The following is a 15,472-nucleotide window of genomic DNA, read 5'->3' on the forward strand; positions in this document are numbered from 1 at the left end:
GTTCAAGATAGATGGAACAAAGCAAAGGAGTTAAATCTTTGCTTCCGCTGCCTCGGAAGCAATCATCGTGGTAAACACTGTTGGCGAACAACGTTGTGTGGAATAGATGGATGCACAAGCAACCACAACAGGCTCTTGCATGTAAATAGGCACAGGGTTCATTCAGCTGTCAGAGCTGAAAAGGGTTCCGTTGAACAAAGCAAAGTGGAAAATACAGACAATAGTTCAAAAGGAAACCATGAACGGTCACATGCAACTAATATGGAATGCAACGTAGCTTCAAAACCTTCACTCATAGGGCTTAGAACAGTGCCAGTGATACTTAAACATGGGAATCGCAGAGTCACAGTTAATGCGTTATTAGATGACGCGAGCACAAGGTCATATATTAATGCAGACGTTGCTGCAGAGCTAGGACTGCAAGGTGAAACCAAAAAAGTGACGGTGAATGTTTTGAATGATGAGAAAGCCTCGTTTGAAACTATGCCAGTGGCATTTGGACTTGAGAGTAGAGATGGAGAAGTTGACGTTTGTATAACTGCTTTCACAACAACCAAGGTTACAGGTGATTTGCAGGTTGTTGACTGGAAGAAGTACGGTAAGTTATGGCCACATTTGAAAGACATAGATTTTCCTAAAATTGCCTCCCCTCCAATTGTAGATATCCTAATAGGCATGGACAATGCAGATCTTCATTATTCCTACTCAGATGTAGGCGGAAATCCAGGTGAACCTCTAGCAAGGTTAACTCCTCTAGGCTGGACCTGTATTGGAAATATTGCAGGGACAGGCTCTGACATTCAGTCTCACTTTACCAGTACTTTCTTTTCTGGTTCCAATGCTGATAACCAAGAGTTGGATATGTTGTTGCAAAAGTTTTGGGAAATTGAGCGATTCCAGTCGAAAGAAAATGAAAATATGAGCCCTGAAGACAAGAATGTGCACAATAGGGTGAAAGATACATTGGTGTATGAGGATGGTCACTATCAAGTTGGCATACCATGGAAGAAAGAGGTACATGCTTTACCATCTGATAACTATCAGATGGCTCTCAGTCGTCTTGAGAGCACAGAAAAGAAATTAGCAAAGGATGAGACAATAGCTCAAGCATATGATGATATCATCTCACAGTATCACAAAAAAAGGGTATATAAGAAAAGTGTCTCCCGAAGAAAAGACACATACTGGAAAGTGGTATCTGCCTCATTTTCCGGTTGTACGATTAGATCGTCTCACAACAAAAGTGAGGATTGTATTTGATGCTTCGGCCAAGTACAAGGGTATTTCTCTTAATGAAGTTATCCATCAAGGCCCAAAGTTACAGAGGGAACTTTTTGATGTCTTGTTGAGATTTAGACGCAATCCAGTTGCAGTGATGAGCGATATAGCAGAGATGTACCTTCAAGTCAAATTATCTCCAGATGATAGGCCCTATCATAGGTTCCTTTGGAGATCCATGAAACGAGATGAGCAGGCCATAGAGTATGAGTTCAGTAGAGTTGTATTTGGGGTGAATGCATCTCCTTTTTTAGCTCAGTTTGTGAGTCAGGAAAATGCCAATAAACATCAGGGTGATCTTCCGTTAGCTGCAGAAACTGTGAAAAAAGCTACATATATGGATGATAGCATGGACTCTGTGGAGGATGAGAAAACAGCCATTGAGTTGTACAGACAGTTGATCGAGCTTTGGAATAGAGCTGGAATGCGTCCTCGGAAGTGGCTTTCAAATTCTCACGAGGTTCTCAGTCAGATACCTGTTGAAGAACGATTATCAGAAGTCAAGTTAGACAGTGGTTACTTACCCTCGACAAAGACACTCGGCCTCATGTGGGCAGCTGAAAGAGACGTCTTTACATTCACTTCCAACTTACCTGAAACCAACAACACAATCTCAAAAAGAATCTTCCTTCGTCAAATAGCAAAACTGTTTGATCCTCTAGGATTTCTTGCACCCTTCACTGTAAGGGCAAAGATCATCTTACAAGAAATGTGGACAGTAGGGTTAGACTGGGACGAGGAACTAGACAATGATCTGAAAGAGAAAGCATATCAGTGGCTTATGGAACGGGAAGATTTAATACACATTCAGGTTCCAAGATGTTTGAGTTGTGGTAACAAGGTCAAAGAAACTAGACTACACAGCTTTGTAGATGCATCTGAAAATGCCTATGGTGCCATTGTGTATGCTGTGAATACTTACCAGAATAATGAAATCTCCAGTGTAATCATTGCTGCGAAAGGACGAGTAGCACCACTGAAAGCTATTAGCATTCCACGCATGGAATTAATGGCTGCTGTGACTGGACTCAGATTAGCTGTTGCAATAGCAAAAGTTTTGGATGTGTCGATTGACACGGTTACATTTTGGACAGACAGTTCAAATGCTTTGGGGTGGATAAAGAACCATAGCCGAACATTCAAACCATTTGTAGCAAATAGAGTTAGTGAAGTTCAAGAACTGACAAATCCGTGTCAGTGGCGGTATGTGCCAACAGACCAAAATCCAGCAGATATGTTGACGAGAGGAATAGCTGCATCAAAGTTGATTGACAATCAGATGTGGTGGTCAGGACCCCTTTTCCTGGCTAGAGATGAAAGTGAATGGCCCAGAAATCTGTCTGAAAGAGAAAACAGAAGGAAATGTTTACCAGAAACTAAAACTCTGAAGGAAAACAAGATAATTACCATGTTAGTGAACGACTCGTCCTGTGAAGAGTGGAGACTCAAAGCTACACGATACTCAGATTGGAGAAGACTGACAAGAATCCAAGCATGGGTATACAGATTCTTGAACAACTGTGTTGAAGGGAACCTTAAAAGGATTCATGGAGAACTGACTGCAGAAGAAATTGAAACAGCACAGTTCAAGATAATAGCACAAATGCAGAGAGAAGAATTTCCAGATGAATATTCCTGCCTTGAAAAGGGAAAACCATTACCATCTAATAGCAAGCTGTTAGGACTACAACCCAAGCTGGATGAAGATGGAGTGATGAGATCGGATGGACGATTGGCTTATGCTGAGCATCTTTCTCAAGATTCAAGGTTTCCGATCATCTTGCCGCGAAGAAACTGGATCACAAGATTGATTGTGAAGTCTTACCATGAGGAAGGACGTCATATTACAGGAACCAATCAGACATTAGCAGCACTTTCTGCAAAATTTTGGATCCTTTCTGGCAGAGAGGAAATTAGAGACTGGGAGCGACAATGTTCACAATGTCGTAAGCAGAAGGCGAAAGTGGCACATCAGATCATGGCTCCTCTTCCAAGCATGAGACTCAAACCTTCTCTCCGTGCTTTCACACAAGCAGGACTCGACTTCGCTGGACCTTTTCTGACAGTACAGGGAAGAGGAAAAGCAAGAATGAAGCGCTATCTATGCCTCTTCACGTGCCTTGCGTCGAGGGCTGTACATCTGGAGATCGCATATGGCCTGGACACCAATTCCTTTCTCAATGCATTTTATCGCATGGCCAGTCGCAGAGGACTCCCTGAGGACATCGTGTGTGACAATGGAACAAACTTCGTTGGGGCTGAGAAAGAGCTAAAAGAACTCGTTGCTTGTCTGGACAGTGATGCTTTGAAACGAACATTAGCAAATCGTGGAACAAAATGGAAGTTTAATCCTCCATATGCACCTCACTTCGGAGGTGTGTTCGAGACAATGGTCAAGGCAGCCAAAAAAAAGCAATCTTCGCTATTCTGGGAAACAGTGATGTAACAGATGAAGAACTCATGACAGCGTTCATTGGAGCAGAAGCCTTGATGAATTCCCGCCCATTGACCTATCAGACAGCACATCCACAGGATGATGTACCTCTGACGCCGAACCACTTTCTTCACGGACAGGCAGGAGGCACCTTTGCTCCGGAATCGGTGGATACAACGACCTTCAACCCAAGGAAACGATGGAGAAGGATACAGGAGCTTATACGGCACTTCTGGAGCAGGTGGATGAAGGAAGTGGATACCCAGTCTTAACAGAAGGAGGAAGTGGCTCACTCGTCGACAGGATATCAACGTGAATGACATTGTGCTGGTGATATCGCCTAACACACCACGTGGACACTGGCCTATGGGACGAATTATCAAGACTCACCCTGGGAAGGATGGTTTTACAAGAGTGGTGGACATACAGACTGGTAAAACAGTTTTGACCAGGCCAGTGACGAAAGTGTGCAGTCTGGACATGGATTCCATCAACTGTTAGTTTCAAGGATTGAAAAAGAACAGGATTCTGTGGACACTGTGACATTCAAAATGTGGACTTTTGGAGATTCGTGGATGTGTGGAACTGAATATAACATATTGTAAATTTGCACTGCATTAGTTCAACACACCTATTTCTAAGGAGTCTTAGAACAGAGTGACTATTGTTTAACGACGCATCAGCAGTTGAGAGTACCTATTTTTCGCGGATTTCGCCCCATCAGCCCCACCCCCCGAAAAAAAATGGTTCCAAATTTTAGTGAGTAAAATGAAGATGGGGATCTCAATATCCTGCAAACTGTTCTTTTTATTCATGAAATGTCACCCACGTAAATCAGTTCTGTAAGCTGATGAACATGTATATATATACTGAGGGAAACAAATAAGGGAACACCACTTCATGGCAGTGTTCCTTTATTTTTTCTCAGATTTCTTCCCACAGCGATATTCAAAGCTGGTGATGAAAACTGGAACGCTTGAAATTTCCTGTGTTCAGTTATTTGTTTCTCTCAGTATATTTGTGATACTGTATAACTGTTTGATTTTTCACTTCAATGTAGAAGTGGGTGATGCTTTACTACAACACGTGTATGAGCATAATGTACATCCATATACATTGCTCGTGCGATGTGATTGTGTAATCTCTTATTTGGCATTACTTTCCGCAACCATCCATTGGGTAGTGGAAACAGGGAGTGAGTGAGTTTGGTTTTATGCCGCTTTTAGCAATATTCCAGCAATATCACGGCGGGGGACACCGGAAATGGGCTTCACACATTGTACCCATGTGGGGAATCGAACCCGGGTCTTCGGCGTGACGAGCGAACGTTTTAACCACTAGGCTACCCCACCGCCCCTGGAAACAAGGAAAGCAGAAGAGGTATCTCCGCCGTGATATTGCTGGAATATTGCCGAAATCGGCGTAAAACTAACGCACTCACTCCAGACCTCCAGATATGCTTCGTATTTGCTTAGAATACGAAACTGCATTTGAAAAGAAACATAACTCGTCACAGATACTCGTGAAGAAATTGAAAGACCGAAGAGTAGAACAACGATCTACATAAGTATCTATTAGTAATGCAATTTTAGGCCAGTTGCGAATACAAGTATTTTACACATTTGTGTTAGTTCAGGAATTCAGGAATCATGCATTCAAGAACTCTGCAGGATTGAATAACGTTCGGATGCGAAAGACCTCATGGGTTGATAAGGCCTAATAAACCGTAATAAGAGTCCTTATATATGGCATAACCTAAAACCTATCACACCCCGATGTGAATAACAACATGTAAGCAAACGCTTAACGGCTCAAAGTCTGCCCAGATCCTTTTTCTCCCACTCACATTTGTCTAAAGAACTAACAACTGGCTGAAGTGAAGAGATTAAGCTGGTGACCTAATGGAAACCTGTCGGCTTGCATAACAATGGTTTGCTTAGACAGACCTGGATAGGCAAATGCCCAGTGAGGCCATGTGAACCTTGATGAGAGAGATAATGAGAGATAAATAGTCTCGCATTTTGGTACCTTGTAAAAACTCAAAATAGGAGTAAATGCCCTGCCAACACGGCTTATGAATCACATAATACAGGTTTAAAACGTGACAATAATATTCAGTGAATATACAGGGTATAGAGCATAGAAAGACAATAGCTGTAAAAGTAAAAAATCGTACATAAAACTCCTTCTTTTAAACATTTAAAGAAGAGTAAAAGCTAAAGGTGGTTGTAAATGGTTATGGTTAAGAATATATATAAGTTGAGAAGTACTGTCCATGCAGATAAAACCTAGGATGTCACGTTCAACCGCTTAAATAACTTGTATCCCAAATCCGTGTAGAAGTGACAATCAATAAGAAAGTGTTTCATCTTCTATTGCGTGTCTTGTTTCTGCACAAAACTGGCATTTACTTTGAAATGCTTCAGCATTTTTATTAAAACCAAACAATATGAACCAAGTAATATCAGACAGTGGGACATCGTGTGATCATCTTGCTCTAGTATCGTTAATATGAACACACAGAAGCTGTTTAAATAAATACGCTGTAAATCCGGAATGGTAAAAAGTTTCCCAGGTAGAGTTTTGTGAAACATAATTCAGGCATGGTTTTAACGTTTGCACAAATAATATTTCTTATGTTTTTAATAAAACAAAGAAAAGACGTCCTGGCATACTGGGTATCCAGAAAATGCCTTGCTGGATGAATTCTTTTCGCTGAAAGATAACAAACCCTTTTCCGTTCTTTTTTCAGAGAAAATGCGAACATATCCTGACTCTAATAGTAATCTCAGCCATCAGCACTCTTCATACCCAATCTCCCTTATCTTTTATTATAACCAATATATGTATGCTTACAAGAAATAAATCAGACGATTTTCAGATTTGTTATGCTAACGGGCAGTCAGTTTTGAACCTTAAACACTGACGTACATGTATATTTAGTGCAAATCATCCTTCTTCAAATATTGTGCATTTAGCGCCCCGTTAAATCCTTCCTCTCTTCTATGGAGACAGGTTGTGTTGACAACACTGTCAGATACCTGTCACGCGTGTTGTTGGCAATGACATACTTACACTACTACAGCATGCCTTGCACCAGTCTAATGCATAACACCATCGTGTACATTTCACCTACATTACAGTCGACTGTATGAATCAATATAATTCATTTGCTACATTCACTGTTACATGTATGACGTGAATATGTAATGAGCCACGATTTGCCTTTCAAATATTATCTAGGTTCGATTTAAAATTAAAACTATTGCTGGAACACATGATGTAAGGACGGACCATGCAAGTACACAATGTACATACCCATATCCCAACGCCGATGACCAAAATGAAATATGCCGCTAGAGCCACAATATCGCCAAGTTTCAGATGTTCCACCATTGTCAGAGGACGTGGGGTGTGTCTCCTGCAGCAGCAGCACGGCATGGATGAGGATGGCCAGGTGAGAATATATGGGATATTTTGTGGACACGTGACTTATAGAAGTGAGGTGAATAAACAATAGTAAATACGACTTTGTCCACTGAGTCGTGAAGTGCGTCAGTTATCAAGGATTGGCTGATTCACATTTTAACCTCTTGAATGATCATTCCGTCCTATAGTGGAAGGATAAATGGTCTTGTGTAAAATATATTGAGGCATGTGATGTGTTTGATGATAATAATATGCCAATAGATAACAGTTCACTTTTAAAACAATTTAAAAGCAGATACCGCTAATTACTCATAGATAACGATATTACATGCTCGTCGTAAGTTATGTAGTTGTCGTTGATGTAAGACGTGTAGTTGTAGTTGATGTTCAGTTATGTAGTTGTTGTTGATGTTAAGTTATGTAATTGTGGTTGATGTGTATTACATGGTCGTCGTTGATGTAAGTTATGTAGTTGTGGTTGATGTGTATTACATGGTCATCGTTGATGTAAGTTATGTAGTTGTGGTTGATGTGTATTACATGGTTGATGTCGTTGATGTAGTTGTTGTTATGTAGTTATGTGGTTGATGTGTATTACATGGTCGTCGTTGATGTCAGTTATGTAGTTGTTGTTGATGTTAAGTTATGTAATTGTGGTTGATGTGTATTACATGGTCGTCATTGATGTAAGTTATGTTGTTGTGGTTGATGTAAGTTATGTAATTGTGGTTGATGTGTATTACATGGTCATCGTTGATGTAAGTTATGTAGTTATTGGTGATGTGTATTACATGGTCGTCGTTGATGTAAGTTATGTAGTTGTGGTTGATGTGTATTACATGGTCGTCGTTGATGTAAGTTATGTAATTGTGGTTGATGTGTATTACATGGTCGTCGTTGATGTAAGTTATGTAGTTGTGGTTGATGTGTATTACATGGTCATCGTTGATGTAAGTTATGTAGTTGTGGTTGATGTGTATTACATGGTCGTCGTTGATGTAAGTTATGTAGTTGTTGTTGATGTTAGGTTATGTAATTGTGGTTGATGTGTATTACATGGTCGTCGTTGATGTAAGTTATGTAGTTGTGGTTGATGTGTATTACATGGTCGTCGTTGATGTAAGTTATGTAGTTGTGGTTGATGTGTATTACATGGTCGTCGTTGATGTAAGTTATGTAACTGTGGTTGATGTGTATTACATGGTCGTCGTTGATGTAAGTTATGTAATTGTGGTTGATGTGTATTACATGGTCGTCGTTGATGTCAGCCGCTATGTATGTTGTTGTTGATGTAGGTTATGTAGTTGTGGTTGATGTGTATTACATGGTCGTCGTTGATGTAAGTAATGTAGTTGTGGTTGATGTGTATTACATGGTCGTCGTTGATGTAAGTTATGTAGTTGTGGTTGATGTAAGTTATGTAGTTGTGGTTGATGTGCATTACATGGTCGTCGTTGATGTAAGTTATGTAGTTGTGGTTGATGTGTATTACATGGTCGTCGTTGATGTAAGTTATGTAATTGTGGTTAATGTGCATTTGCTCGCTGTTGAGGTAAGTTATGTAGATTTTTTAATATTATTTTTATTCCATTTCAAGTTACAATTACAGGAGAAGAGCCACATGTGTTGGCAGTTACAACTTTAAGGTAATATACAAAATTGTATGCACATATGAGGGTGTGCATATGTAAAGGGAGCTAGATGAAAGTGTTAAACCAGCAAAGGACACACTTGTTTGAGTAAGTCAAATTGTACGTGTGCTAAATTAAAATGTCAGAGTAGGGTATCTAAGTGACGCCATTTCCTAGTAAAAGAACTAAATTTATTATGTTTCATTGCAATGAACTTTTAAATATAGCATACGAAATCCTGCAAAAATATATCTAACTGTTTAAGGCTTGATGAAGTATAGATGAATTTTTAGCAAGCAGTAAAATGTGATTTACTTCTGTATTGTTTGAGGACAGACCAAACATAATAATGATAGTCTCAAATTGGTTTGGAGGTTATTATTAAGAAATTCTTGAACTTTAAGCCAAAAGATCCGAACAAATTGACATTCAAAGAAACATGTGATATATCTTCTGAGGCAGTTTTACAAAATATGTACATGTATCGTCATCAACTAACTTCATCTTCAATAATTCTTTGTTTTTGTATAAATTATTCTGTTATAAATCTGTATTGAAAGTCTAAGAGCTTACAGCCATTTGTACATTTCCTTTAATAGCTAAATACATCTTTCCAGTCAATCTCATGCTGGAAGACAGAGTTCTAATATTCTAATGACTTGGGTGTGGTATCATTCTTAATTAGTTCATCATAGAATTTCCTTGAGCCTTTTGCATTACATATGACATATTTGTATATAGTTTTAATATGAGGGGTGATCAAATGTAAGTGCTCTGTTTCTTATCTGATATATCCAGTTGTTTGGCATATAGTTTAACAAGTGTTGATAGTCTTTGAGAGTTCCCTGTATTTTGTACCTCTGTTTTTAATTTTCAAAACTTAGAAAGCCATTTTCATCACATATATCTTTTATACAATGTATGCCGTGACTAAACCAGTTTTTTAAATAATATATAATGATTAAAAGAAATGATTCAACCAAAGTGGTTTGAGTCAAGATTTGGTCTACATCATTCTCCTCAAAAGTAATTTTCTTATAGAATATCCTCCAAGTAGATAACAGATCTCCCCAATTAGGATTATCATGGTCAGATAAACAGTCAACAGCATTGGTGCCAAGTGAAAAAAAAATGAAAAGATGTTTATAGATTCTTTAGTTTTTTAAATATAGTTTTTATGAAGATAATTTCAAAGCATTCATGAAACATTCTATATGCATCATTCTTGCCCACTGAACCTATCCAAATTACCTTAGTTTTATCTATGTCCATTTTAAGTCCTGATATTTGGAGAAAAATGTTCAGTGTTTCAATTGCTGCATTGGGGCTTTTTTCAGATCCATCTAGAAATAACTGAGTATCGCCAGCATACTGTCCTAGTTTATGTTCAATATCATTAAGTGTTATACCCTTTATGTCCGGATTTGTCCTTATCATAGTACCTAATATTTCAACTGCAAGAATGAATAAGTACGGCTTGTGTACATCCCCTTTCAAGTGTGAAAAAGATGACAGATGTCTATTTTGAATAACTGATGCTGTTGTATTTGAAGTTAAGATTTCTCCCCATTTTATGATGTTTGGACCGAAACCAAATTTTTTTCAATACCTTTGTCTAAAAAGATTTAGTCATGGTATCAAAAGTGTTTATATGTTGTTATATATATAAAGTGTGTTATATATTTGTGGTTGATGTTTGTTATATATCTATGGTTGATGTGTGTGTTATATATTTGTGGTTGATGTGAGTTATATATTTAACGTTGATGTTTGTTATATATTTATGGTTGATGTGTGTTTATATATTTGTGGCTGATGTGTGTTATATATTTACATTTATGGTTGATGTGTGTTATATATTATTGGTGGATGTATTGATGTTTGTTATGTATTTGTGGTTGATGTATGTTATATACTTGTGGTGTTATATATTTGTGGTTTTATTTGTGTGTTATATGCTGTTGGTGGATGTGTGGTTATACATACTTTTTGTTTATGTGTATTACATATATACATTATTAGTTTTTGTTTTATGTGCGTTATGTACTGTTAGTTAATGTGTGTTATATACTGTTGGTGATGTGTGTTATATACTTGTGGTTTATGTGTATTGTATGCTCTCGTTGATGTGTGTTATATACTGTTGGTGATGTGTGTTATATACTGTTGGTGGATGTGTTATATACTTTTAGTTGATGTGTGTTATATACTTGTGGTTGATGTGTATTGTATGCTCTCGTTGATGTGTGTTATATACTGTTGGTGATGTGTGTTATATAGTTGTGGTTGATGTGTAGTGTATGCTCTCGTTTATGTGTGTTACATACTTGTGGTTGATGTGTGACTGAAAACATTGTTTATAAAACACCTACTTTAGATGAATACGTAACTGATAATGTTGAACCGTGTAGAGAACAATAAACAGTTAAAAGATAACCTCAATATATCATAAAACACAACATTGAAAGTATTTATAGTTATGGAAAGCGTGCTACGCATCGCATGAAATTGTTTTAAAATTATTCCTAAGCTATGATGCATATGGAATAAATTCATTATGCTAGAGCTATGAATGCATTATTTATAGAGGCAAACATCATTGATTACTTATGACATGTTACTTAATCTCGAATACTTTGGCTATGAGACACTGGCTTAAAACAATCGCTATTTGCTCTTTTCATATGGAATACAAACCAATAATAACGATTTGAAACTATGATCGTTTGTTAAACAACTTTTATCCTAAGTTGAATGAAATTCTCAGATTAAAACGTTCAAACGGCAAGGTAAAATTATGAGGATTCGCAATCTTAATTTCATTTTATTTGATTTACATTTTTGTTTGAATTGAAATTCATCGGTACGTTTTCACTACAAAGAGACTATAGGGGAAATGCCCCTCGGAGAAAACATTTTCGGGGGAGAGGCTGGGTGCGCTTTTAAGCAGTTGGGCTGCTTCAAATGGCTCGTCTATGATAACATAAATTGACGTTTCATCAGCGAAAGGCCTGATGTTACTGTTAATTATATGGACTATGTCATTTATGTATATAATAAGTAGTGGTCCTAAGGCTGAACCCTCTGGAACACCAGCCATTACGGAACAGAAACCATTAATAACAACCTTTTGTACTCTATTTTGTAAATGACTTTCAAACCATTTTAGTAAGTTTCTTTTAATTCCATTTGCCTGAAGTTTTCGGATAATTCCCTTGTGCCAGACTTTGTCAAACGCCTTACTAATGTCGCAGAAAACAACTCATATTTCCTTACCTTCATCCAGGCCTTTAGCGATAAAGTTATACAGGAATGTTAATTGGTTGGCACAAGAGTAGTACGGCATAAATCCCGACTAAAGATTAGAGAGTAAATTGTTGGCTCTATGGTAATTAAAAATGTGGCTGAATACACATTTTTGAAAAGGTTTTAGATAAACAGCTCGTTAAGGCCACGGGTCTGTAGTTAGAGCATTCATTTGTGCTTCTTTTCTTAAGGAGAAGAATTACATTCGCTTCCTTACATAATGACGGAAATATCATTTTGTGTAGGAAAAGATTAAATAATTAAGTTAATATGGGTGTTAAGGTATTAGCCGTTATTTTCAGAATTTTGTTGCCGATCCCATCCGGACCAGTAGCTTGAGAAGTATCAACCGATTTAAGGATGTCCCCAACTTCACCCTGGTTTAGGAATATATCTGGTAATGAGTCCCCTTGGACTCGTAGTTTAATGTCGGGTGGACTATTATTAGGATTTGGCACGTTTGATTGTTCGGTGAAATATTCGTTCAAATCCTCTTTATTCATCATCAATAATGTGGTCTTTGTTTGACACGGATGGGAAGGTAGGGATGTTGGATGTTTTAGTCCTCACACGTCTTGATGTCTTGGTGCCGTGAGAGCTAATTATACTTTCGTCTATTTCACGGACATGTTTCTTCTTTGCAGATCTAACAGCTGCAATTACTTGATTTCTAATTGATCTGAATTTCTCCCAATCACTCGCTAAATTTCTCCTTATCTCCTCATGTTGTCGGTTACGCTCTCTTATTAATGATTTTATATGTATTTATTATTCAACCAAAGAGGACTCGAGGGACGAATTGTGACTATTTTGTTGGGAATAAAATATTGCATGAGTTTGTGATTAACTTTGTCAACAATGCTGCAATAGTATTAATATTTGACTTAAAAATAAAAAGTCCCATGTTAATTTCATTGATGGCATTGTTAATACCATCTTTGACGAATAGCCTGTAATCACGAACCTTTCGTTTTAAAACAAGTTTGTTTCATGAATCAACTCTTTTAACACGACATGTATTGGACAATGATCATTACACATATTGGATCTAAGACGCCAGAATTACAAGGCAAAGTTGCAGTATTAGTCCTGCTAGATCTCTCAGCAGCTTTTGATACTGTTGATCACCAGAAACTGCTACAGCAACTATCAGAGTATGGAATTGGGGAGACCGTTTTGTCCTGGTTTTGAGTCCTATGTGACTGACCGAAAACAGGCAGTAGGCATCAAGACGTTTCATTCCTCCACCGTTACAGTTGACTATGGAGTACCGCAGGGCTCTGTGCTGGGACCGTTACTCTTCACCCTGTATACGAGGCAGCTGGAGCAGGTGATCAGATGGTCGACAGCTTTCTCTCGGCTTGCGACACATCACCACTGACCAATCTTGAGGACTGTTGCTCTTCTGTAAAATCATGAATGAATGACCATATGCTAAAAGACAGCGGAATTGCTTGTAGGTCCAAAAGCCCGAATGTCAAAGGTGAACATCAGCAATCTGACTGTTTGAGAAACAGAGATTTGCTTCTCAACTTCTGTAAAAAGATCTAGGAGATTACTTACAGTCAGACCTTTCAATGGAAAGACCAGTATCGGAGATCTGCAAGTCCTGTTTTCATCATATCCGGACAATCGGAAAAATACGCCATCTACTGACTGAATGTTCTACAACTGCCCTTGTTCATTCCATCATTCTGTCCAGAATAGACAATTGTAATAGCTTGCTTTTAAACATCCCTCAATAAGTCTTAAACTGTCTGCAACGCATACAAAATATTGCCGCACGTATTGTGAGCAAAGCACCAAAGTTCTCAAACATGACCCCTATTCTAAAACAGTAATACTGATGCCCATAAGAGCTAGAGTGGACTTTAAAGTTTTAACCATTGTCTACCAGTGCAGACAAGGCACTGCTCCGGCCTATCTCAAAGAAATGTTAAAACCATATCTTCCATACAGACAGTTTCGCTCCAGTGACAAAAACTTACTTCACTTGTTTGAGTGGCATTTTTAGAAGTTGAGACGTACAATATGGAACAAGTTTTTATGGATAACAACTTCTTTATTTCGTGATGACGTTTCGATACAGATTCTTGTACCGTTGTCAAAAGCAAGACTCACTTGTTTCATATTGAACTTACTTCACATTCAAAAATGGTAGTTGAAATCCTATGGTTTTTGCTCATTTTCGCCGCCATAAAATCATAAAATGGAATGAGTTGCCAGATCACATCGGAACAAGCCCCCAAAAAATAATCTAAAGACATACCTTTTCTCTGTGTTTTACAAGTGACTCTTAAATTCTATCTTGTCTGCGCTATGCGCATGCTGTCGGTGTGGTTTTAGCGCAACATAAATGAACTAATTATTATAATTATTATAATTCTGGTAGGTTCGTTGATAATCTGTGTAAGTCCATGTGCCTGTTGAAAGTAGTCGATTTTATCAGTATTATTTCGACTGACTGACTGACTGAGTTTGGTTTTACGCCGCTTTTTAGCAATATTCCAGCAACATCACGGCGGGGACACCAGAAATGGGCTTCACACAAATCAAGATTCGAAGCGGGTCTTCGGCGTGACGAGGCCAACGCTTTAATTAGGCTACCCCACCGCCCCAGCATATTATTTCGAAGAGGATTAGTATTAAAGTCGCCTGTGACTATATAGCACAAATGTTTAAATTTAGAGCGCTATTGACAGGGCAATTAATTCCCCAATATGTATCACTTTTGTCGGCCTCTGTACACGGTCCCAATGCGACAAGAGCGAGATTTACATTTTACCTGTACCCATATGGCCTCCAGTCCGACAATGTCTAATTGTTGCATAAGTTTTACAATTATATTTTCCTTCACATATATTGCAACTCCACCACCTCGAGTTGGTCGATACTTTCTAAATGAAGGGTGAAACCCCGGAATATGGATAATTGTATTGCTTATATCAGTCCGCAGCCATGATTCCGTAATACATATTATATCGTGTGACCCGAATTCCATTTCAAATATATCGAATTTGTCTTTAAGACTTCGGATTTGTAAGTGGACTATTCTTAAATGTAGATTGATTTGTCCAGGATTTGATGAATATCACAACAAAGCAATAGAATTGATATTAGAATACTTACTGTTGGATTGTATAGGCAATGGAATTTTGTTATGTGCATAAAAGCTTTCTGACTAATTACAGATTTTATATGAATTATGACTGCAAAATAACCCAGTGCCCGCCTGTATTGATCTATACTAACCGTCATATTTATCCATATGGTGAAATATAATCAGTGTATAAATATCATAAATATCACATGTGCACATATCCCTTTTTCCCAGCAACCATTTTTTCTGTATTTCGTCGTCTGTGACGTCATAAAACAATTGAACGTGACGTCA

At 38.0% G+C, this 15,472-nt stretch overlaps 1 protein-coding gene across 1 annotated transcript in view; it reads right to left on the reverse strand.

Annotated features, from left to right (window-relative positions):
• Window positions 1-7,108, reverse strand: part of LOC124277557 (sodium/glucose cotransporter 4-like) — a 39,261-nt gene extending 32,153 nt beyond the window's left edge. Inside the window, exon 1 of the mRNA XM_046713272.1 lies at window positions 7,031-7,108. Coding sequence (XP_046569228.1) covers window positions 7,031-7,108 — 78 coding nt within the window. The remainder of the gene's footprint in view (window positions 1-7,030) is intronic.
• Between the last annotated feature and the right edge of the window lie 8,364 nt (window positions 7,109-15,472).

The sequence above is a fragment of the Haliotis rubra genome, unplaced genomic scaffold (genome assembly GCF_003918875.1).
Source record: "Haliotis rubra isolate DU_JTF1 unplaced genomic scaffold, ASM391887v1 Scf223, whole genome shotgun sequence".
NCBI classification, from domain to species: domain Eukaryota; kingdom Metazoa; phylum Mollusca; class Gastropoda; order Lepetellida; family Haliotidae; genus Haliotis; species Haliotis rubra.